The sequence below is a fragment of the Pristiophorus japonicus genome, chromosome 6, assembly GCF_044704955.1.
Source record: "Pristiophorus japonicus isolate sPriJap1 chromosome 6, sPriJap1.hap1, whole genome shotgun sequence".
NCBI classification, from domain to species: Eukaryota; Metazoa; Chordata; class Chondrichthyes; family Pristiophoridae; genus Pristiophorus; species Pristiophorus japonicus.
Genome location: NC_091982.1, coordinates 244,504,456 through 244,528,615, shown reverse-complemented (window position 1 = coordinate 244,528,615; position 24,160 = coordinate 244,504,456). Strand labels below are relative to the sequence as shown.

The window sequence follows — 24,160 nt, the reverse complement described above, 5'->3', positions numbered from 1 at the left end:
GGGAGGGGGGGAAGAGGGAGGGAGGGAGGGGGGTGAAGAGGGAGGGAGAGGGAGGGGGAGGGGGAGAAAGGGAGAGGGAGGAAGGGAGAGGGAGTGGGAGGGGAGAGAAGGGAGAGGGAGGAAGGGAGAGGGAGTGGGGGGGGTGGGGGGGTGTAGGGGGTAGGGGGGGTGTAGGGGGTAGGGGGAGGGGTGGGGGGGAGAGGGGGAGGGGGAAGGGGGGGAGAGGGAGAGGGAGGGGGTGAGAGGGAGGGGGTGAGAGGGAGGGGGTGAGAGGGAGCGGGGGGAGGGAGAGAGGGATGGAGGGGGAGAGGGAGGGGGAGGAAGGGGGAGGGGTGGAGGGGAGGAAGGGGGAGGGGGTAGGGGTAGGGCAGGAAGAGGGAGGGGAGAGGGGGGAAGGGAGGGGGGAGGAGGGGAAAGAGGGAGGGAGGGGTGGAAAGAGGGAGGGAAGGGTGGAAAGAGGGAGGGAGGGGTGGAAAGAGGGAGGGAGGGGTGGAAAGAGGGAGGGAGGGAGGGGTGGAAAGAGGAGGGAGGGGTGGAAAGAGGGAGGGAGGGGTGGAAAGAGGGAGGGAGAGAGGGATGGAAAGAGGGAAGGGAGGGAGGTGTGGAAAGAGGGAGTGAGGGAGGGGTGGAAAGAGGGAGGGAGGGGTGGAAAGAGGGAGGGAGGGAGGGGGGAAAGAGGGAGGGGGGAAAGAGGGAGGGAGGGAGGGGTGGATAGAGGAGGGAGGGAGGGGTGGATAGAGGAGGGAGGGAGGGGTGGAAAGAGGAGGGAGGGAGGGGTGGAAAGAGGGAGGGAGGGGGGAAAGAGGGAGGGAGGGGGGGAAGAGGGAAGGGAGGGGGGTAAGAGGGAGGGAGGGGGGAAAGAGGGAGGGGAAAGAGGGAGGGAGGGGGAAAGAGGGAGGGGAAAGAGGGTAGGGGGAAAGAGGGAGGGAGGGTGGGGGGAAAGAGGGAGGGAGAAGGAGGGGGGGGAGAGGGAGGGGGAGGAAGGGAGAGGGAGGGGGAGTAGGGGGAGGGGGAGTAGTGGGAGGTGGGGTAGGGGAGGGGTGGTGTGGTAGGGGGACGGGCGGGGGGGTGTAGGGGGAGGGTTGGGGGAGAGGGGTAGGGGTGGGGGGGTGAGGGGGAAGAAGGAGAGGGAGAGAGGGAGTGGGGAGAGAGAGGGAGGGAGTGGGGAGAGAGAGGGAGGGAGGGGGGAGAGAGAGGGAGGGAGGTGGGGAGAGAGAGAGAGGGAGGGGGGGAGAGGGAGGGGGGGAGAGGGAGGGAGGATGGGGGGAGAGGGAGAGGGGAGAGAGGGGAGAGAGGGGGGGAGGGAGGGGGCGAGGAAGAGGGAAGATGGGGGGAAGATGGAGGTGGTGGGGGGAGAGGGAGTGAGGAGTAGCGGGAGGAAGAGGGGGCCCGGGAGGGAGGGGGGGGGAGAGGGAGAGGGGGGGAGAGGGAGAGGGGGGAGAGAAAGGGAGAGGGAGAGAAACGGGGCGAGAGAGGGAGAGAAAGGGGGAGGGAGAGTGGGTGAGAGAGAGATGGAGAGAGAGAGTGGGAGGGAGAGGAGGGAGGGAGAGAGGGAGGGAGAGGGAGAGAGGGTGGGGGGGTTAGAGGGAGGGAGGCGGGGGAGAGGGAGGGGGCGGGATGGGGAGAGGAACAGAGTGAGTGAAAGAGTGAGAAAGAGGGAGAGTGATCGAGAGATAGTGAGAGATAGAGAGAGGTGGAGGGAGAGAGTAATGAGACAAAGAGAGGGAAGTGCATAAATGAAATATGACATTTGATAATCAGGAGATGGAGCAAGAGAAGTAGAGGGTTGAGAATGAAGAGGGAGAAAAAAAAGAGGAAAGAAAATCCATAATTACCCAAAGGCACTCCGACTTTCTTTCACTGGGTCACCAGCAGCTGGACTTAGCTGATGCAGCAAGTGTACAAGTGTGTGAGTTTGCAAGTGTGCAAGTGTACAGGGGTGGAAGTGTGCAAGTGAAGTCTGGAAGTGTGGAAGTGCATGTGTGCAATTGTGGAAGTGGTGTGGAAGTGCTGGAGTGCAAGTGCTGGTGTGTAAGTGCAAGTGTGGTTGAGTGGAAGTGTGCAAGTGTGTGTGTGCAAGTCCTTGTGTACAAGTGTACAAGTGTACAAGTGTGCAAGTATGGAAGTATGGAAGTGTGCAAATGCATGTGTGCAGGTGTACAGGTGTGTAAGTGTGGGTGTGCATGTGTGCAAGTGTACAAGTGTGGAAGTGTGCACATGCAAAAGTGTGCAAGTGTTGTGTGCAAGTGCTGAGTGCAAGCGGGCAAGTATGGAAGTGTGCAAATGCACGTGTGCAAGTGTACAAGTGTGGAAGTGCACGTGTGCGGGTGTACAAATGTGCAAGTGTACAAGTGTGCGAGTGTGCACGTACAAAAGTGTGGAAATGTGTGCAAGTGCTGTGTGCAAGTGTTGTGTGCAAGTGTGGAAGTGCATGTATGGACGTGAGCAAGTATGGACGTGAGCAAGTGCATGTGTACAAGTGTGGAAGTGCATGTGTGCGGGTGTATACATGTGCAAGTGTGGAAGTGTATGTGTATAAGTGTGTAAGCATACAAGTATGCAAGTGTGTAAGTGTAAAAGTGTGCAAGTGCACATGTGGAAGTGCGGGAGTGTGTAAGTGTGGATGTTTACAAGTGTGTATGTGCATGTGTGTAAGTGCATGTGTGGAAATGTACACGTGTGGAAGTATGGAAGTATGCAAGTGTACAAGTATGCAAGTGTACAAGTACGCAAGTGTACACGTGCAAGTGTACAAACGTGCACGCGCATGTGTGCAAATGTGCGAGTGTGTACATGTACAAGTGTGCAAGTATGCAAGTATGTAAGTGTGCAAGTGCATGCGTGCGAGTGTGGGAGTGCATGTGTGCAAGTTTGGAAGTGCATGTGTGGAAGTGTGCAAGTGTATAAGTATACAAGTGTACAAACATAGAAACATAGAAATTTACAGCACAGAAGGAGGCTATTTTGGCCCATCGTGTCCGCGCTGGCCGACAAAAAACCGCACAGCTGTTGGTCAGCAGGCTAAAGGTTACATATAAACCTATGAACAATGACGGAAAGGCAAAGAGCACCAAACCCAACCAGTCCGCCTCACACAACTGCGACACCCCTTATACTAAAACATTCTACACTCCACCCCAACCGGAGCCATGTGATCCCCTGGGAGAGGCAAAAACCAGATAAAAACCCAGGTCAAATTAGGGAGAAAAAAAATCTGGGAAAATTCCTCTCCGACCCATCCAGGCGATCGAAACTAGTCCAGGAGATCACCCTGGTCGTATTCTATTCCCTGCAGTACTTACTATTAATACTGCGTTAGCCAACAAAAGTTCATTCAGTCTCATCCCAATTACCAGCTCTAGGTCCGTAACCCTGCAGGTTACTGCACTTTAAGTGCCCATCCAACCATCTCTTAAAAGTGGTGAGGGTTTCTGCATCCACCACTCTTCCAGGCAGCGCGTTCCAAATCCCCACAACCCTCTGCGTAAAGAAGCCCCCTCCCTCAAATCCCCTCTAAACCTTCCACCACCCACCTTAAAACTATGCCCCCTCATAGTAGACCCCTCCACCAATGGAAATAGACCCTTACTATCCACTATGTCCAGGCCCCTCAATATTCTGTACACCTCAATGAGGTCTCCTCTCAACTTCGTCTGTTCCAATGAGAACAAACCCAACCTATCCAATCTGTCCTCATAACTAAGATTCTCCATTCCAGGCAGCATCCTAGTAAATCTCCTCTGCACCCTCTCTAATGCAATCACGTCCTTCCTATAATATGGCGACCAGAACTGCACGCAGTACTTCAGCTGTAGCCTAACCAGAGTATTATACAATTTAAGCATAACCTCCCTGCTCTTATATTCTATGCCTCGGCCAATAAAGGCAAGCATTCCGTATGCCTTCTTAACCATCTTATCCACCTGGCCTGCTACTTTCAGGGATCTGTGGACAAGCACTCCAAGGTCCCTTTGTTCATCTATTCTATTAAGTGGCCTACAGCTTAATGTCTATACCCTTTCCTTACTAGCTCTCCCAAAGTGCATTACCTCATACTTCTCTGAATTAAATTCCATTTGCCACTGCTCTGCCCACCTGACCAGTAGATTGATATCCTCCTGCAGCCCATGACTTTCCTCTTCATTATCAACCACACGGCCAATTTTAGTGTCGTCTGCAAACTTCTTAATCATACTCCCTATATTCAAATCTAACTCGTTGATATATACCACAAAAAGCAAGGGACCCAGTAGAGCCCTGCAGAACCCCACTGTAAACATCCTTCCAGTCACAAAACATTCATCAATCATTACCCTTTGCTTCCTACCTCCAAGCCAATTTTGGATCCAACTTGCCACTTTGCCCTGTATCCCATGGGCTTTAACCTTCATGACCAGTCTACCATGTGGGATCGTATCAAAAGCATTACTAAAGTCCAAATAGACTACATCGTACGCACTATCCTCATCGACCCTCTTGGTTACCTCCTCAAAAAATTCAATCAGGTTAGTCAAACACGATCTTCCCTTAACAAATCCGTGCTGACTGTTCCTAATTAATTCTTGCCTTTCCAAATGCAGATTTATCCTGTCTTTCAGGAATTTTTCCAATAATTTTCCCACCACTGAGGTTAGGCTGACAGGCCTGTAATTACTCGGCCTATTCCTTTCTCCATTCTTAAACAAAGGTACTACATTAGCGTCCTCCAATCCTCTGGCACCATGCCCAGATCCAAAGAGGACTGGAAAATGATGGTTAAGGCCTCTGCTATTTCCTCTTTTACTTCGCTCAACGGCCTGGGATGCAAGTGTACAAGTTTGCAAGTGTGGAAGTGTGGAAGTGTACATGTGTGCAAGTACAAGTGTACAAGTGTGGAAGTGCATGTGTGAAAGTGCAAAGTGCTGCATTACAGCGGGACCTGGGGGTACTTGTGCATGAAACACAAAAGGTACAGCAAGTGATCAGGAAGGCCAATGGTATCTTGGCCATTATTACAAAGGGGATGGAGTATAAAAGCAGGGAAGTCTTGCTACAGCTATACAGGGTATTGGTGAGGCCACACCTGGAATACTGCGTGCAGTTTTGGTTTCCATATTTACGAAAGGATATACTTGCTTTGGAGGCAGTTCAGAAAAGGTTCACTAGGTTGATTTCGGAGATGAGAGAGTTGACTTATGAGGAAAGGTTGAGTAGGTTGGGCCTCTACTCATTAGAATTCAGAAGAATGAGAGGTGATCTTATCGAAACATATAAGATTATGAGGGGCATTGACAAGTGGATGCAGAGAGGATGTTTCCACTGATGGGAGAGACTAGAACTAGAGGGCATGATCTTAGAGTAAGGGGCTGCCCATTTAAAACTGAGATGAGGAGAAATTTCTTGTCTCAGAGGGTTGTAAATCTGTGGAATTCATTGCTTCAGAGAGCTGTGGAAGCTGGGACATTGAATAAATTTAAGTCAGAAATAGACAGTTTCTTAAATGATAAGGGAGTGAAGGGTTATGGGGAACGGGCAGGGAAGTGGAGCTGAGTCCATGATCAGATCAGCCATGATCTTATTGAATGGCGGAGCAGGCTTGAGAGGCCGTATGGCCTACTCCTGCTCCTATTTCTTATGTTCTTATGTACAAGTATATAAGTTTGCAAGTGTGGAAGTGTACAAGTGTACAAGTTTGCAAATGTGCACATGTGCAAGTACTTGTGCGCAAGTGTACAAGTTTACAAGCGTGTAAGTGTACAAGTTTCGAAGTATTCAAGTGTGCAAATGTGTAAGTGTGCAAGTGCACACGTATGGAAGTGTGCAAGTGTACACGTGTGCAAGTGTACAGTGTACAATTGTGCAAGGGCGCAAAAGTGTACGTGCACGTATACAAGTGTGTAAGTATGCTTGTGTACAAGTGTGTAAGTATACAAATGTGCAAGCGTGCATGTGTACAAGTGTAAGTGTAAGTGTGCAAGAGTACGAGTGTGGAAGTGTACATGTGTGCAAGTGTACAAGTGTATGTGTACAAGTGTACCAGTGCACACGTGTACAAGTGTATGTGTATAAGTGTGCAAGTGTAAAGTGTACAATTGTGCAAGAGCACAAATGCAAGTGTGGAAGTGCTTGTGTGTAAGTGTATACGTTTGTAAGTGTGCAAGTGTATGTGTACAAGTGCACAAGTGTACAAGTGTATGTGTGCACGTGCATTTATGCACGTGTGCAAGTGCATGTGTGTAAGTGCACACGTTTGCAAGTGTAAAAGTGTACAAGTATGCACGTGTGCAAGTGTACACATGTGTCAGTATACAAATGTGCAAGTGTACCCATGTGAAAGTGTACAAGTATGCAAGTATACAAGTGTGCAAGTGTGCAAGTGTGAAACCTGCACCTCAGGAATAGGCAGCACAAACACCCTCTACGACCCATGTAAAAGCAAGGTAGATTCTCTACCGTTTCCCGAGAGCGGGGACGGAGGGGGTTCAGGATGTGGGCCATATCCAGTCTACGGATGCTGCCAACCCAGCCCATGAGCCCCAGGTCGCCTGGCCCTTCCTGTGTTTATTTTTCTTACTTCCTTGTTTGAATTGTGCGTCTCTGACTCTAAGCGTTGTTGCCGAGATTGGATGGACTGAGATATTGACAGGGAGGTGAGTTTAACCTTTACAATGTAGAACTCCCGACCAGCTTAGGTACATCTGTACCCGTGTGTACTACACGCCTATCAGGGTTTAATAGGCATTCATTGAGATACATGGAGTCCACAGCCATTCGGCCCAACAGGTCCGTGCCGGTGTTTGTGCTCCACACAAGCCTCCTCCCACCCCTCTTCATCTCATCCTATCAGCATATCCATCGATTCCTTTCTCCCTCATGTGTTTATCTAGGCCTCCCCTTAAATGCATCAATACTATTCAACTCAACCACTCCCTGTGGTAGCGAGTCCCACATTCTCACCATTGTCTGGGTGAAGAAGTTTCTCCTAAATTCCCTATAGGATTTATTAGTGAGTATCTTATATTGATGGTCCCAAGTTTTGGTCTGTGGGGTGGGTTCAGCAAAAAAAAATATGAAAGGAGGGAGAGAGAAAACAGAGAATTATAGACCAGTTAGCCTGACATCTGTAGTGGGGAAAATGCTAGAATCCATAATTATTAGGGACGTGACAGCAGGGCACTTAGAAAAGCACAATAAGATTGGTCAGATTCATCATGGATTTATGAAAGGAAAATCATGTTTGACAATCTGTTGGACTGTTTTAAGGTTGTAACTAGCAGGGTAGATAAGGAGGACCAATAGATGTAGTGCATTTGGATTTTCAGAAACATTCGATAAGGTGCCACACAAGAGGTTGGCTCAAACATAGAAAATAGGTGCAGGAGTAGGCCATTCGGCCCTTCGAGCCTGCACCACCATTCAATAAGATCATGGCTGATCATTCCCTCAGTACGCCTTTCTTGCTTTCTCTCCATACCCTTTGATCCCTTTAGCTGTAAGGGCCATATCTAACTCCCTCTTGAATATATCCAATGAACTGGCATCAACAACTCTCTGCGGTAGGGAATTCCAGAGGTTAACAACTCTCTGAGTGAAGAAGTTTCTCCTCATCAGTCCTAAATGGCTTACTCCTTAGCCTTAGACTATGTCCCCTTGTTCTGGACTTCCCCAACATCAGGAACATTCTTCCTGCATCTAACCTGTCCAGTCCCGTCAGAATGTTATGTGTTTCTATGAGGTCGCCTCTCATTCTTCTAAACTCCAGTGAATATAGGCCCAGTCGATCCAGTCTCTCCTCATATGTCAGTCCTGTCAACCCGGGAATCAGTCTCGTGAACCTTCGCTGCACTCCCTCAATAGCAAGAACGTCCTTCCTCAGATTAGGAGACCAAAACTGAACACAAAATTCCAGGTGAGACCTCACTAAGGCCCTGTACAACTGCAGCAAGACCTCCCTGCTCCTTTATTCAAATCCCCTAGTTATGAAGGCCAACAGACCATTTGCCTTCTTCACCGCCTGCTGTACCTGCATGCCAACTTTCAATGACTGATGTACCATGACACCCAGGTCTCGAAGCACCTCCCCTTTTCCTAATCTGCCGCCATTCAGATAATATTCTGCCTTCGCGTTTTTGCCCCCAAAGTGGGTAACCTCACATTTATCCACGTTATATTGCATCTGCCATGCATTTGCCCACTCACATAACCTGTCCAATTCACCCTGCAGCCTCTTAGCATCCTCCTCACAGCTCACACCACCACCCAGTTTAGTGTCATCTGCAAACTTGGAGATATTACCCTCAATTCCTTCATCTAAATCATTAATGTATATTGTAAATAGCTGGGGTCCCAGCACTGAGCCCTGCAGCACCCCACTAGTCACTGCCTGCCATTCTGAAAAGGACCCGTTTATCCCGACTCTCTGCTTCCTGTCTGCTAACCAGTTCTCTATCCACGTCAGTACATTACCTCCAATACCATGTGCTTTAATTTTGCACACCAATCTCTAGTGTGGGACCTTGTCAAAAGCCTTTTGAAAGTCGAAATACACATCCACTGGTTCTCCCTTGTCCACTCTACCAGTTACATCCTCAAAAAATTTGAGAACATTTGTCAATCAGTATTTCCCTTTCATAAATCCATGCTGACTTGGACCGATCCTGTCACTGCTTTCCAAATGTGCAGCTATTTCATCTTTAATAATTGATTCCAACATTTTTCCCACTACTGATGTCAGGCTAACTGGTCTATAATTACCCATTTTCTCTCTCCCTCCTTTCTTAAAAAGTGGTGTTACATTAGCTACCCTCCAGTCCATAGGAATCGATAGACTGTTGGAAAATGATCACCACTGCATCCACTATTTCTAGGCTAGTTCCTAAAGCGCTTTAGGATGCAGACTATCAGGCCGCAGGGATTTATCGGCCTTCAATCCCATCAATTTCCCTAACACAATTTCCCGCCTAATAAGGATTTCCTTCAGTTCCTCCTTCTCACTAGACCCTCGGTCCCCTAGTACTTCCGGAAGGTTATTTGTGTCATCCTTCGTGAAGACAGAACCAAAGTATTTGTTTAACTGATCCGCCATTTCTTTGTTCTCCATTATAAATTCACCTGAATCTGACTGCAAGGGACCTACGTTTGTTTTCACTAATCTTTTTCTCTTCACATACCTATAGAAGCTTTTGCAGTCAGTTTTTATGTTCCCAGCAAGCTTCCTCTTATATTCGATTTTCCCCCTCCTAATTAAACCCTTTGTCTTCCTCTGCTGGACTACAAAATTCTCCCAGTCCTCAGGTTTGCTGCTTTTTCTGGCCAATTTATATGCCTCTTCCTTGGATTTAACACTATCCTTAATTTCCCTTGTTAGCCACGGTTGAGCCACCTTCCCCGTTTTATTTTTACTCCAGACTGGGATGTACAATTGTTGAAGTTCATCCATGTGATCTTTAAATGTTTGCCATTGCCTATCCACCGTCAACCCTTTAAGTATCACTTGCCAGTCTATTCTAGCCAATTCACGCCTCAAACCATCGAAGTTGCCTTTCCTTAAGTTCAGGACCCTAGTCTCTGAATTAACTGTGTCACTCTCCATCTTTATAAAGAATTCTACCATATTATGGTCACTCTTCCCCAAGGGGTCTCGCAGAACAAGATTGCTAATTAGTCCTTTCTCATTACACATCACCCAGTCTAGGATGGCCAGCCCTCTAGTTGGTTCTTTGACATATTGGTCGAGAAAACCATCCCTAATACAATCCAGGAAATCCTCCTCCACCGCATTGCTACCAGTTTTGTTAGCCCAATCAATATGTAGATTAAAGTCACCCATGATAACTACTGTACCTTTATTGCACGCATCTCTAATTTCTTGTTTGATGCTGTCCCCAACCTCACTACTACTGTTTGGTGGTACTCCCACTGGCGTTTTCTGCCCTTTGGTATTCCGTAGCTCCACCCATACCGATTCCACATCATCCAAGCTAATATCCTTCCTTACTATTGCATTAATTTCCTCTTTAACCTGCAACGCCAAACCACCTCCTTTTCCTTTCTGTCTATCCTTCCTAAATGTTGAATACCCCTGGATGTTGAGTTCCCAGCCTTTGTCACCCTGGAACCATGTATCCGTGATGCCAATTACATCTTACCCGTTAACTGCTATCTGCGCAGTTAATTCGTCCACCTTATTCCGAATACTCCTCGCATTGAGGCACAGAGCCTTCAGACTTGTCTTTTTAACACACTTTGCCCCTTCAGAATTTTGCTGTAATGTGGCTCTTTTTGCCTTGGGTTTCTCTGCCCTCCACTTTTACTTTTCTTCTTTCTATCTTTTGCTTCTGCCCCCATTCTACTTCCGTGTGTCTCCCTGCATAGGTTCCCATCCCCCTGCCATATTAGTTTAACCCCTCCCCAACAGCACTAGCAAACACTCCCCCGAGGACATTGGTTCCGGTCCTGCCCAGGTCTGATTTGTACTGGTCCCACCTCCCCCAGAACCGGTTGCAATGTCCCAGGAATTTGAATCCCTCCCTTCTGCACCACTCCTCAAGCCACGTATTCATCTGAGCTATCCAGCGATACCTACTCTGACTTGCACATGGCACCAAAATTAGGGCTCATGGGATTGGGGGTAATATACGAGCATAGATTGAGGATTGGTTAACAGTTAGAAAACAGAAAGTAGGAACAAATGGGTCATTTTCAGGTTGGTAGACTGTAACTAGCGGGGTGCTGCAAGGATCGGTGCTTGGGCCTCAGCTATTCACAATCTATATCAACGATTTGGATGAGGGGATCAAATGTAATATATCCAAGTTTGCTGATGATACAAAGCTAGGTGGGAATGTAAGTTGTGAGGAGGATGCAAAGAGGCTTCAAGGGGATATAGGCAGGCTAAGTGAGCGGGCAAGAACATGGCAAATGGAATATAATGTGGAGAAATGTGAAGTTATCCACTTTGATAGGAAAAATAGGGAAGCAGAGTATTTTTTAAATGGTGAGAGATTGGGAAATGTTGCTGTTCAGAGGGACCCGAGTATCCTTGTACACGAATCACTGAAAGTTAACATGCAGGTACAGCAAGCAATTAGGAAAGCAAATGGTATGTTGGCCTTTATTACAAGAGGATTTGAGTACAAGAATAACTATGTCTTACTGCAATTATATAGGGCCCTGGTGAGACCACACCTGGAGTATTGTGTACAGTTTTGGTCTCCTTACCCAAAGAAGGATACACTTGCGATAGAGGGAGTGCAACAAAGGTTCACCAGATTGATTTCTGGGATGGGGGGATTGTCCTGTGAGGAGAGATTGAGTAGACTAGGTCTATATTCTCTGGAGTTTAGAAGAATGAGAGGTGATCTCATTGAAATATACAAAATTCTTATAGGGCTTGACGGGGTAGATGCTGGGAAGATGTCTTCCCTGACTGGAGAGTCTAGAACCAGGGGTCACAGTCTCAGGATAAGGGGTCGGCCATTTAGGACTGAGATGAAGAGAAACTTCTTCACTCAGAGGGTGTTGAATCTTTGGAATTCTTTACGCAGAGGACTGTGGAAGCTCAATCTTTGAGTATATTCAAGAACAAGGTCGATAGATTTTTGGATATTAAGGGAATCAAGGGATTCTTTAGAAGATGAGAAGGGGGATTTAGAAATGGGAAATGTGGAAATGGCTGAGATCTTAAACAATTATTTTGCTTCGGTCTTCACAGTGGAAGACACAAAAACCATGCCAAAAATTGCTGGTCACGGGAATGTAGGAAGGGAGGACCTTGAGACAATCACTATCACTAGGGGGTAGTGCTGGACAGGCTAATGGGACTCAAGGTAGACAAGTCCCCTGGTCCTGATGAAATGCATCCCAGGGTATTAAAAGAGATGGCAGAAGTTATAGCAGATGCATTGGTTATAATCTACCAAAATTCTCTGGACTCTGGGGAGGTACCAGTGGATTGGAAAGCAGCTAATGTAACGCATCTGTTAAAAAAGAGGGCAGACAAAAGGCATGTAACTATAGGCCGGTTAGTTAACATCTGACGTGGGGAAAATGTTTGAAGCTATCATTAAGGAAGAAATAGCGGGACATCTAGATAGGAATAGTGCAATCAAGCAGACGCAACATGGATTCATGAAGGGGAAATCATGTTTAACTAATTTACTGGAATTCTTTGAAGATATAACGAGCATGGTGGATAGAGGTGTACCGATGGATGTGGTGTATTTAGATTTCCAAAAGGCATTCGATAAGGTGCCACACAAAAGGTTACTGCAGAAGATAAAGGTACGCGGAGTCAGTGGAAATGTATTAGCATGGATCGAGAATTGGCTGGTGAACAGAAAGCAGAGAGTTGGGATAAATGGGTCCTTTTCAGGTTGGAAATCGGTGGTTAGTGGTGTGCCACAGGGATCGGTGCTGGGACCACAACTGTTTACAATATACATAGATGACCTGGAGGAGGGGACAGAGTGTAGTGTAACAAAATTTGCAGATGACACAAAGATTAGTGGGAAAGCGGGTTGTGTAGAGGACACAGAGAGGCTGCTAAGAGATTTAGATAGGTTAAGCGAATGGGCTAAGGTTTGGCAGATGGAATACAATGTCGGAAAGTGTGAGGTCATCCACCTTGAGGAAAAAAACACAGTAAAAGGGAATATTATTTGAATGGGGAGAAATTACAACATGCTGCGGTGCAGAGGGACCTGGGGGTCCTTGTGCATGAATCCCAAAAAGTTAGTTTGCAGGTACAGCAGGTAATCAGGAAGGCGAATGGAATATTGGCCTTCATTGCAAGAGGGATGGAGTACAAAAGCAGGGAGATCCTGCTGCAACTGTACAGGAAATTGGTGAGGCCGCACCTGGAGTACTGCGTGCAGTTTTGGTCACCTTACTTAAGGAAGGATATACTGGCTTTGGAGGGGGTACAGAGACGATTCACTAGGCTGATTCCGGAGATGAGGGGGTTACCTTATGATGATAGATTAAGTAGACTGGGTCTTTACTCGTTGGAGTTCAGAAGGATGAGGGGTGATCTTATAAAAACATTTAAAATAATGAAAGGGATAGACAAGATAGAGGCAGAGAGGTTGTTTCCACTAGTCAGGGAGACTAGAACTAGGGGACACAGCCTCAAAATACAGGGGAGCCAATTTAAAACCGAGTTGAGAAGGAATTTCTTCTCCCAGAGGGTTGTGAATCTGTGGAATTCTTTGCCCAGGGAAGCAGTTGAGGCTAGCTCATTGAATGTATTCAAATCACAGATCGATAAATTTTTAACCAAGAAAGGAATTAAGGGTTACGGGGAGCGGGCGGGTAAGTGGAGCTGAGTCCATGGCCAGATCAGCCATGATCTTGTTGAATGGCGGAGCAGGCTCGAGGGGCTAGATGCCCTACTCCTGTTCCTAATTCTTATGTTCTTATGTTCTTATATGGGGATAGTGCAGGAAGATGGAGTTGATGTAGGAGATCAGCCATGATATTAAATGGCGGAGCAGGCTTGAGGGGCCAAATGGCCTACTCCTGCTCCTAATTCTTATGAAAGCTGTCGGATTGTCATAAAAAAACTCAACTGGTTGACTGATGTCCATTTAGGGAAGGAAAGCTGCTGTCCTTACCCGGTTCTGTATATGACTCCAGCCCCAGGGTATATGGTCCACCCTCAATGCCCTTTCGACATGGCCAGTCCACTATGCAAACAATCGTTATATGGGAGAGGCCCCAGCACCACCGGCTCAGGGTAACCGGGGATGGCCAACAAATGCCGTCCTGGCCAGTGTCATCCCCACCTCAGCCGTGGAGCTGGATTTCACCTGGCAGCCAAATTGTGTACAATAAGATTCCACAAACCGCCCAAGGACAAACTGGAGGGGAAACAAAAGGGTTTCCTCTAACATCTTGCCACCCCCAATTCTGGGCCTGATCTAAAACAAGCATTCGGCCGCCTACCTGGTGCCGATTTCATTGCACACTGCTAACCGAAAGGTGTAGCCAAAGGCGGGTAAGAGTTTGGATAGTTTACAGTGCCGCTGGCTCCCGAAGTAGCATTCCCGGAATCCGTTGTTCCGTTTCCCCTAAACACAAGGAAGGAAGAGAAATCATTTAGATCGGTAGTCGCACAGCTCACATCAGTCTTACCTCCCGAACCCACAACCCCCAGCTACCACCGCGTTAAACATTCACTCCCTCCACCACCGGCACACCGTGACTGAGTGTGTACCATCTGCAAGATGCACTGCAGCAACTCGCTAAGGCTTCTTCGGCAGCACCTCCCAAACCCGCAACTTCCACCACCCAGAAGGTCAAGGGCAGCAGCCGCAAATCCCTCTCCGAGTCACACACTGTCCCGACTTGGAAATATATCGGCCGTTCCTTCATTGTCGCTGGATCAGAATCCTGGAACTCCCTCCCTAACAGCACTGTGGGAGCACCTTCCCCACACAGACTGCAGCGGTTCAAGAAGGCGGCTCACCACCACCTTCTCCAGGGGCAATTAGGGATGGGCAATAAGTGCCAGCCTTGCCAGCGACGCCCACATCCTGGGAATGAAATGTTGGAAAGTCTGGGCATGAACAATGTTCCACAGCCTGCGCGGCACTCCGGGGGTCCCGCGCGGCTCTCCGGGGGTCCCGCGCAGCAGACTTTCAAATTGAACAAAAAATGCATCTGTGCGGACTTTTGAATGGGCTGTGCAGCCCCCCAAACATGAGGGGGAGCATTGGCCATGGGGCTTTCCCAGTGGTAAAGGAACACTAAGGAAGTCTTGCTACATTTGTACAGGGCTTTGCTGAGACCACACCTGGAGTACTGTGTTCAGTTTTGGTCTCCGTACCTAAGGACGGCTTTACTTGCCCGAGAGGGGGTACAATAAAGGTTCACTGGTTTGATCCCTGGGAAGAGAGTGTTGTCCTATGAGGAGAGGTTGAGCCGATACTCTCTGGGGTTTAGAAGAGTGAGAGATGATCTCATTGAAACAAATAAAATTCTTAGAGGGAGTGACAGGGTAGATGCAGGGAGGATGTTTCCCCGGGCTGGAGAGTCTAGAATCAGGGGTCATAGTCTCAGGATAAGGGGTCGGCCATTTAGGATTGAGATGAGGAGGAATTTCTTCACTCAGAGGGTTGTGAATCTTTGGAATTCTCTACCCCAGAGGTCTGTGGAGGCTCAGTCGTCGAGTATATTCAAGGTTGAGATCATTTGAGGTTTTTGGGCAATCAGTAAATCAGCGGATATGGGGATCGGGTGGGAAAGTGGAGTTGAGGTAGAAGATTAGCCATGATCTTATTGAATGGCGGAGCAGGCTCGAGGGGCCAAATGGACTACTCCTGCTCCTAATTCTTATGGAATCAGCTTAACTTTTGCAGCCCCAATTTGAGTTCATAGTGGTTCTGACTTGTCTGAGGCTACCGACGTGGAGTTCAGAGAGGGAGCGGGGCAGGAGGGGAAGTTGTTTAGAAATTTCTCGATCCCACAATGTTTTCAGTGAAGCATGAAAGGAGTGAGTGAACCTTCCCAGGAGTTGGGAGTGAGAGTCAGCACCGAGTGACTGCATGTTGTCCCCAGGGAAGCACACAGCTCCAGCACGGACTGCTGCACACCTTCGATTATCTTGAGAAAAAAATAAAAGCGTCCAATCATCCTGATAAATAAAAACCCCTCCGAAGATCTCATCGAGTGGCAGATCAGGCTCGAGGGGCTGAAATGGCCTCCCCCTGTTCCTATCTTCCTAAAGTCAGATTTTACCAGGTTTATACTCCAGTAAGATTTCTACTGTTTTGAGTAGATTTATTAAGTAGAACTATATGTGTGTTTCTCACCTAAACCATTAGTATTTTAATCTGGTTTCTTTGTGACAGGCATTCTGGTATTCCGAAATCACCACAAGTCCCTCAAAACTCAGAGCGCAAGGGAATTATCTGTCAGCATTCACAAGGACCAATCCGTACACACTCACCTCATCCCACTCCAGAAGGTAGCTGGTAATTTTTGATCCGTTATCAACAGGTGCCTGGGTGAGAATTAAAACAAATATAAAGAAATTTACAAACAAATGCTTGTGTGTATACAGCACCTGTGGAACCAAAAAGGTTTGCAGCAGAGAAAGAGGCCATTCGGCCCATCATGTCTATATCGGCTCTTTGGCAGAGCAATCCCCAAACTAATCCCACTACCCCGCCCTCTCCCCATAGCCCCGTATCAATCTCAAACTAATCCCACTGTCCCCCTCTCTCCTATTGGCTCTGTATCAATCCCAAACTAATCCCACTGCCCCGCGCTCTGCTCATAACCCTCCATCAATCCCCAAATTAATCCCACTGCCCCGCTCTCCCCATAGCTCTGTATCAATCCCAAATTAATCCCACTGCCCCGCTCTCCCCATAGCCCTGTATCAATCTAAAATTAATCCCACTGCCCCACTCTCCCCATAGCCCTGTATCAATCTAAAATTAATCCCACTGCCCCGCTCTCCCCATAGCCCTGTATCAATCCCCAAATTAATCCCACTGCCCCGCTCTCCCCATAGCTCTGTATCAATCCCAAATTAATCCCACTGCCCCGCTCTCCCCATAGCCCTGTATCAATCTAAAATTAATCCCACTGCCCCACTCTCCCCATAGCCCTGTATCAATCTAAAATTAATCCCACTGCCCCGCTCTCCCCATAGCCCTGTATCAATCTAAAATTAATCCCACTGCCCCACTCTCCCATTGGCACCGTATCAATCCCAAACTAATCCCACTGCCCTGTGCTTTCCCCATAAACCTCCATCAATTCCCAAATTAATCCCACTGCCCCGCTCTCTCCATAGCCCTGTATCAATCTCAAACTAATCCCACTGCCCTGTGCTTTCCCCATAGACTTGTATCAATCCCCAAACTAATCCTACTCCCTGCTCTCTCTCCATAGCCCTGTATTAATCCCCAAACTAATCCCACTGCCTCGCTCTCTCCCCATAGCCCTGAATCAATCCCCAAACTAATCCCACTCCCTGCTCTCTCTCCATAGCCCTGTCTTAATCCCCAAACTAATCCCACTGCCCTGCTCACTCCCAAAAGCCCTGTATCAATCCCAAACTAATCCCACTGCCGCACTCACTCCCCATAGCCCTGTATCAATCCCAAATTAATCCCATTGCCCCGCTCTCTCCCCATAACCCTGTATCAATCCGGAACTAATCCCACTGCCCCGCTCTCTCCCCATAACCCTGTATCAATCCCGAACTAATCCCACTGCCCCGCTCTCTCCCCATAGCCCTGTATCAATCCCGAACTAATCCCACTGCCCCGCTTTCTCCCCATAGCCCTGTATCAATCCCCAAACTAATCCTACTCCCTGCTCTCTCTCCATAACGCTGTATTAATCCCCAAACTAATCCCACTGCCCTGCTCACTCCCAAAAGCCCTGTATCAATCCCAAACTAATCCCACTGCCCCGCTTTCTCCCCATAGCCCTGTATCAATCCCCAAACTAATCCTACTCCCTGCTCTCTCTCCATAGCCCTGTATTAATCCCCAAACTAATCCCACTGCCCTGCTCACTCCCCATAGCCCTGTATCAATCCCAAACTAATCCCACTGCCCAGCTCTCTCCCCATAGCCCTGTATCAATCCCAAACTAATCCCACTGCCGCACTCACTCCCCATAGCCCTGTATCAATCCCAAATTAATCCCACTGCCCAGCTCTCTCCCCATAGCCCTGTATCAATCCCAAACTAATCCCACTGCCCCACTCTCCCCATAGCCCTGTATCTGTATCTTACTCCACCTACCCACCTTGGTTCCACAACCCTCAATACTTTTGCCGAACAAAAATCTATCAATCTGTGTCTTGAAATTTTCGATTGACTCCCAGCCGCAACAGCTTTTTTTTGCGTGGGGGGGCGGGGGGGGAGAGAGTTCCAGATTCCCACTGCCCTTTGTGTGAAGATGTGCTTCCTGACATCACCCCTGAACGGCCTGGCTCTAATTTTAAGGTTATGACCCCTTGTTCTCGACTCCCCCCTACCAGAGGAAACAGTTTCTCTCGATCTACCCCATCAACTCCTTGAATCCTCTTAAACACCTCGATTAGATCAAGAAGAATGTCTCAAAGCGTTTTACAGCCAATGAAGTACTTTTTGAAGTGTAGTCACTGCTGTAATGTGGGCAACGTGGCAGCCAATTTGAGCACAGCAAGCTCCCACAAACAGCAGTGTGATAATGAGCAGATAATCTGACTTAGTGATGTTGAGCACCGGTGAAACTTCTACACTCGAGGGAATACAAGCCCAGTCTATGCAACCTGCCCTTGTAATTTAACCCGTTTGGCCGCGGAAACATCCCTTACCTTCCATTGGACGGTCAGCGTGCTTTTGGTCCGATGAGAGAGTTTTGGCGGGAATGGGGTATCTGGGGCGCAGCTCTGAGTTGTGAAACTGACCGGCTCCGAATAGGATCCTTTCACGGAATTGTAGATGGTGGAAACTCTGGAAAAGACGAGGTAAGACAGGCCTGTAATGAGCGTGCAGAATGTGACCGAGGCTCGGTAGGGGTCAGTCTCACTGTCAGTTGGGGAAAGGTGGGGCGAGGGGGGTTTGGGAGGAAGTCAATTCTCATTGAGAACATTTCAGCACTCGAAGTATCTCCCCATATCCCGTGGACTGTTATTCTGTTCACACACGTTCCCCGTTGAAATAACGCTTTGCTCCAGTGTGGGGAGCCTCGAGATGGTGGGACTGTTCTCCTTCGGTGGGACAGTTCCTCGGTTCTTTCTCCCTCCAACAGGGTTACGTAGCTCAAGACATGCCTTCACCCAACCCTGGGGCCGCCAACTCTGGTCGGGGCGTAATCCTGGAGGTTACATCACATGACCTCCTGCCTCCCACTGCCCGCTCCCACCCTCATTCCCATTGGTCGCCCGACAAATCTGTAATATATTTCCTTCATGGGCTATTTGCTTAAGAATTCATAGCAACACACTGCTATTAAGAGCTAGTTGGTTTATTAACAAAGGTTTAACAATCATAGGAAATAAATTACCAGTTCATCCAGTAGGCTCACAACTGCATACCTCATCGTGGATGACCGAGGCCCAACTGGCTGGGGTTTTATTGAGTCTTGTGACCATCACGTGACTGGCTAAGCCACTCACAGTGCAACAGCTCTACAAACCCGTGAGCTTTTAAAAAGCGCAGTTTTATTTAACACCCCAATGATTTTTCTGTTTGTCACCTACATGTCTCAATTTAACTAAATAATCAGTGGCGTCACCAAAGTGAGTTTCGCTCACAAACACTGTGACTGCATTCGAGCAGTCTTTCCAAACATGCTTACCTGATGTGATAGTCTGTTGTTGGTCGTAAATCGGTCAGGCTGCATTCTAAATCTTCCCCACTGAAAACGGTGCAAACAAACTGGTTAGAATTGAAACACAGAATCTTACAGCATAGAAGGTGGCCATTCGGCCCATCGTGACTGCGCGGTTCTCTGAAAGAACGATCCCACTCCCCCCGCTCTTTCCCCACCGCCCTGCAAATTTGTCCCTTTCAACTATTTATCCAATTCCTTTTTGAAAGTTACTATTGAATCTGCTCCCACCGCCCTTTCAGGCAGCGCGTTCCCGATCACAACAACTCGCTGAGTAAACATTCTCCTCGTCTCCCCTCTGACAATTAACTTAAATTAAATCTGTGTCCTAAGGTTACCAACCCTCCCGTCACTACAAACAGTTTCTCCTTATTTACTCAATCAAAACCCTTCATGATTTTGAACACCTCTACTGAATCTCTCCCTAACCCTGATCTAAGGAGAACAAAAGCTTCTCTAGTCTTTCCACGTAACTGAAGTCCCTCATCCCTGGAACCATTCTGGTCAATCTCCTCTGCACCCTCTCCAAGGCCTTGACATTTTGCCTGAAGTGCGCTGCACCTGTGGATAACTCTACACTGCGGGAGGGTGGAAGAGAGAAGGGCTGAGGTGCCACAGCTAGGAAAACATGAGAAAGCTGTTCCCGATTGGCCCACAGGAGAGGTGCGGGTTCTGGGTCCGATTTATGGCCCGGAGTTTTGGATTCCTCTGGGGAGCTGTCACAAATTGGGAACACCAAGGGTTTGAAGCTCAGTGGACAACCTATTGCCTCTGGCCCCTAACCTGCCCTCTGACCCCTAACCTGCCCTCTGACCCCTAACCTGCAGTTACAGCACTGTGCGTTGACTGGAATCTAATTAACAACATTCAATTGATTAACATCGCTCGATTGCATACCTTTCTGTCTTCTGTATAGTGTGAAGTGTCGTACAGATGGGACAGTGTAGAGGGAGCTTTACTCTGTATCTAAATCGTGCTGTACCTATCCTGGGAGTGTTTGATGGGACAAGGTAGAGGGAGTTTTACTCTGTATCTAACCCCGTGCTGTACCTGCCCTGGGAGTGTTTGATGGGACAGTGTAGAGAGAGCTTTACTCTGTATCTAACCCGTGGTGTACCTGCCCTGGGAGTGTTTGATGGGACAGTGTAGAGGGAACTTTACTCTGTATCTAACCCGTGCTGTAACTGCCCTGGGAGTGTTTGATGGGACAGTGTAGAGGGAGCTTTACTCTGTATCTAACCCACGCTGTACCTGCTCTGGGAGTGTTTGATGGGACAGAGTAGAGGGAGCTTTACTCTGTATCTAACCCGTGCTGTACCTGCCCTGGGAGTGTTTGATGGGACAGAGTAGAGGGAGCTTTACTCTGTATCTAACCCGTGCTGTACCTGCCCTGGGAGTGTTTGATGTTGACACTGGGTGAGGTTTTCCATTCCCAGGCACGAACATCCTTCACATCACCAGTATGGTTTTGTAGATGTTGGAGTTTCTCACCAATAAATAATCTTGTACTTCCCGTCCTTGCCCTTATCTGATGAGGCCACTTCGTAGTTGCAGGCGAAAGGCAGGCCATTAGTATGTTTGTCCCCATTGATGAGGCCTATGGGTGGGGCCCAGGTGAGGAGAGCTGCCCTGGCTTGTACATTGGACACCTGGCAAAGGAAACACACAAGACATAGAATTACATCGAGTCTCCGCACAGAGACAGGCCATTGGGCCCAACTGCTCCGTGCCGGGGTTTATGCTCCACACGAGCCTCCTCCTGCCCCTCTTCATCTCACCCTATCAGCATATCCTTTCCCTGTCATGTGTTTATATCCAGCTTCCACTTAAACGCATCGATACTATTCACCTCAACCACTCCCCCCCCTCCCATCCCCATTCATCCAGTGAAGCCCCTTGGGACGTTCTATTACGCCAACAGCTCTTTTTCAGGGTAAGTTGCTGTTGAGTGAATTTCCTGAACTGTAAAAGTTCTGAGAATCCAAGCTGCTCAGAATTGCTCACCCGTGAAATTGAAAAGCAAAAAGAACAACTGGTTTCCGGAGGATGCTGTTCCGTTTGGCCGCTGGTTTGCTCCAATCAAACCTTGGCTCGCAAATCTGAGGTCCCAGGGGCAACCCGTCACAACAAGGCCCAAAAGAAACGGCTCAGCAGCTCCCCCCGGTGGCTCAATGGTGCCTTGCACCAGCCCGGTGAGGAGAGGAAGTTAAGTGAATTTATAGCAAACAAGTCACAGATGTGAGGAACGGCCTTGTGTCATACAACTGCTTCTATTAAGTGATTTTTTGATTGAATGACCTTTTTGCTGGAAAAAGCCTTGAAACAGCTGAAGTAGGAATTAAATGTGGCAATTGAAACGACACATTGCTTGAATCACTCTGGAGTGATGATTTTAATTAATTGATTTCCTTGTGCTGTTGTGTTTGGTAACTCCTCCAAACCACTTTCTCCAGTGGCTTCATTGGCAATCGCTGCTTAAGCAATTTTTTAACATCTAAGAGGATGAAAGAATGCTGTCTTTAATTAGAATTCTCTGGAACTGCAAATCTGGCCATTAAAAAAAAAATTAACGAACTCCCGTTCACCCATCACTCAACATTACCACCGCTCACCTCTGCTCACCGACCTACATTGGCTCCCAGTCCAGCAACGTCTCCGATTCTTATTCTCACGATCAAATCCCTCCGTGGCCTCGCCCCCCCCTCCCTATCTCTGCAACCTCCTCCAGCCCTACAACCCTCCCTATCTCTGCAACCTCCTCCAGCCCTACAACCCTCCCTATCTCTGCAACCTCCTCCAGCCCTACAACCCTCCCTATCTCTGCAACCTCCTCCAGCCCTACAACCCTCCCTATCTCTGTAACCTCCTCCAGCCCTACACCCCTCCCTATCTCTGCAACCTCCTCCAGCCCTACAATTCTCCCTATCTCTGCAACCTCCTCCAGCCCTACAACCCTCCCTATCTCTGCAACCTCCTCCAGCCCTACAATTCTCCCTATCTCTGCAACCTCCTCCAGCCCTACACCCCTCCCTATCTCTGTAACCTCCTCCAACCCTAAAACCCTCCCTATCTCTGTAACCTCCTCCAGCCCTACACCCCTCCCTATCTCTGTAACCTCCTCCAACTCTACAACCCTCCCTATCTCTGTAACCTCCTCCAGCCCCTACACCCCTCCCTATCTCTGTAACCTCCTCCAACCCTACAACCCTCCCTATCTCTGTAACCTCCTCCAGCCCTACAACACTCCCTATCTCTGTAACCTCCTCCAGCCCTACAACACTCCATATCTCTGTAACCTCCTCCAGCCCTACAGCACTCCATATCTCTGTAACCTCCTCCAACCCTAAAACCCTCCCTCTCTCTGTAACCTCCTCCAGCCCTAAAACCCTCCCTCTCTCTGTAACCTCCTCCAGCCCTACAACACTCCGAGATCTCTGCGCTCCTCTAGTTCTGGCCACTTAAGCGTCCCCGATTTCCATCACTCTACCACTGGCGGCCGTGCCTTCAGCTGCCTGGGCCCCAAGGTCTGGAACTCCCTCCCTAAACCTCTCTGGCTGTCTTTCCTCCTTTAAGACGCTCCTTCAAACCTACCTCTTTGGTCACCTGCCCTAATATCTCCTTATGTGGCTCGGTGTTAAATGTTTTGTTTTATAATCGCTCCTGTGAAGCGCCTTGGGCCGGTTTACTACTTTAAAGGTGCTATATAAATACAAGTTGTTGTAGCTGAGAAATAGGAACAGAAAGTGCTGGAAACAGTCAGTGGGTCAGGTAGTGTTGGTGTGGAGGGGGTGGGGGGTGATATGCCTAAACCCCTTCCCCCACCAGCCCCCCTGTAGTATTCACTAAGCTGGAAATGCCGTGGATTTCTGCTACCAATAACTCTACAAATGTGATTTTAAACCTGCCCGTCTGGTGGGAACTGTCTAGGAACACAGTAGGGCGTAGCTTAAATCACCAGTTCTCACGTTTCTGGGAGTCTGATGGAGCTTCAGATCCCCCCCAGCCCCCTCCACCGCCCCGTACATTCGCGACTCTTGCCCCAGGTTAAAATCGGGCCTGCAGAATCCGCTTGATTACATCAAAACCAGGCAGGTTTTTTTTATAATGGGCAAGTCAGTGACACCAGAATATTGGGAAGCCCCTGAAGACGAAAATGTACCGCAGAGTGCCGCAAAGAAAAAGGAACTCTGTGCTCAATCTGCTGGTCACAGTGGGCCATCTGCTGGCCAAGCAAAAACTGCAGCAGAGCAAAAGGTGTTCAAATTTAGAAACATCGAACTCGCGAGACGATGAAAGACCTGGGTCCATCTCGTTCGCCTTCTACCATCCTGGTAGTTGCCTGATACAACGATAATGGAGTTGTTGGCCAATCACAGCGATCGATCTCTATCAATGTGTCTACAACAGGCCCAGACATGAGGTGAGGAAAACCCCCAGTGGGGGAGAGCTTGGGGAACCACAGGTCCACAGTCCCCTGTTCCCCCCCGAGCTCGCTACACTCACCACACATCATGTCTCCAATTACTCGTATTCTCTAACCCAAAGTTTGATTTCATTTGCATGTGTATGAATCAATACTATCTCCTCCTGCCGTCTCCCGAGGGAACCTGCTTCCACAGATTGACCACCCGCCCAACGAAATACTGTTTCCGCAGATTAGTGTCGCCAGCTCTGGTCGGACGTATTCCTGCAAGTTTCATCTCAGGATCCCCTCCTCTGACCGACCCGCCCAGCCAAACTGCCTTTTTTCTCCCCATCTCCAGTATTTCTATAACTAAAGCATGAAAGTGTTAAAATAAAACTTAAAAAACAAAATCACAATTTTTTTTTGGTGCCCCTC

The 24,160-nt window shown here is 48.5% G+C and overlaps 1 protein-coding gene across 3 annotated transcripts in view; it reads right to left on the bottom strand.

Moving 5' to 3' along the window:
- The window catches only part of fndc3ba (fibronectin type III domain containing 3Ba), a 411,236-nt gene that overhangs the window by 164,506 nt on the left and 222,570 nt on the right, over nt 1-24,160 (bottom strand). For all 3 annotated transcript variants that reach the window (XM_070882439.1, XM_070882441.1, XM_070882440.1), the window contains exons 8-12: nt 20,812-20,969; nt 19,288-19,347; nt 18,302-18,440; nt 15,929-15,982; nt 13,924-14,048 (exon numbers count right to left, since the gene is read on the bottom strand). In XM_070882439.1, the coding sequence (XP_070738540.1) occupies nt 13,924-14,048; nt 15,929-15,982; nt 18,302-18,440; nt 19,288-19,347; nt 20,812-20,969 (536 nt within the window). The remainder of the gene's footprint in view (nt 1-13,923; nt 14,049-15,928; nt 15,983-18,301; nt 18,441-19,287; nt 19,348-20,811; nt 20,970-24,160) is intronic.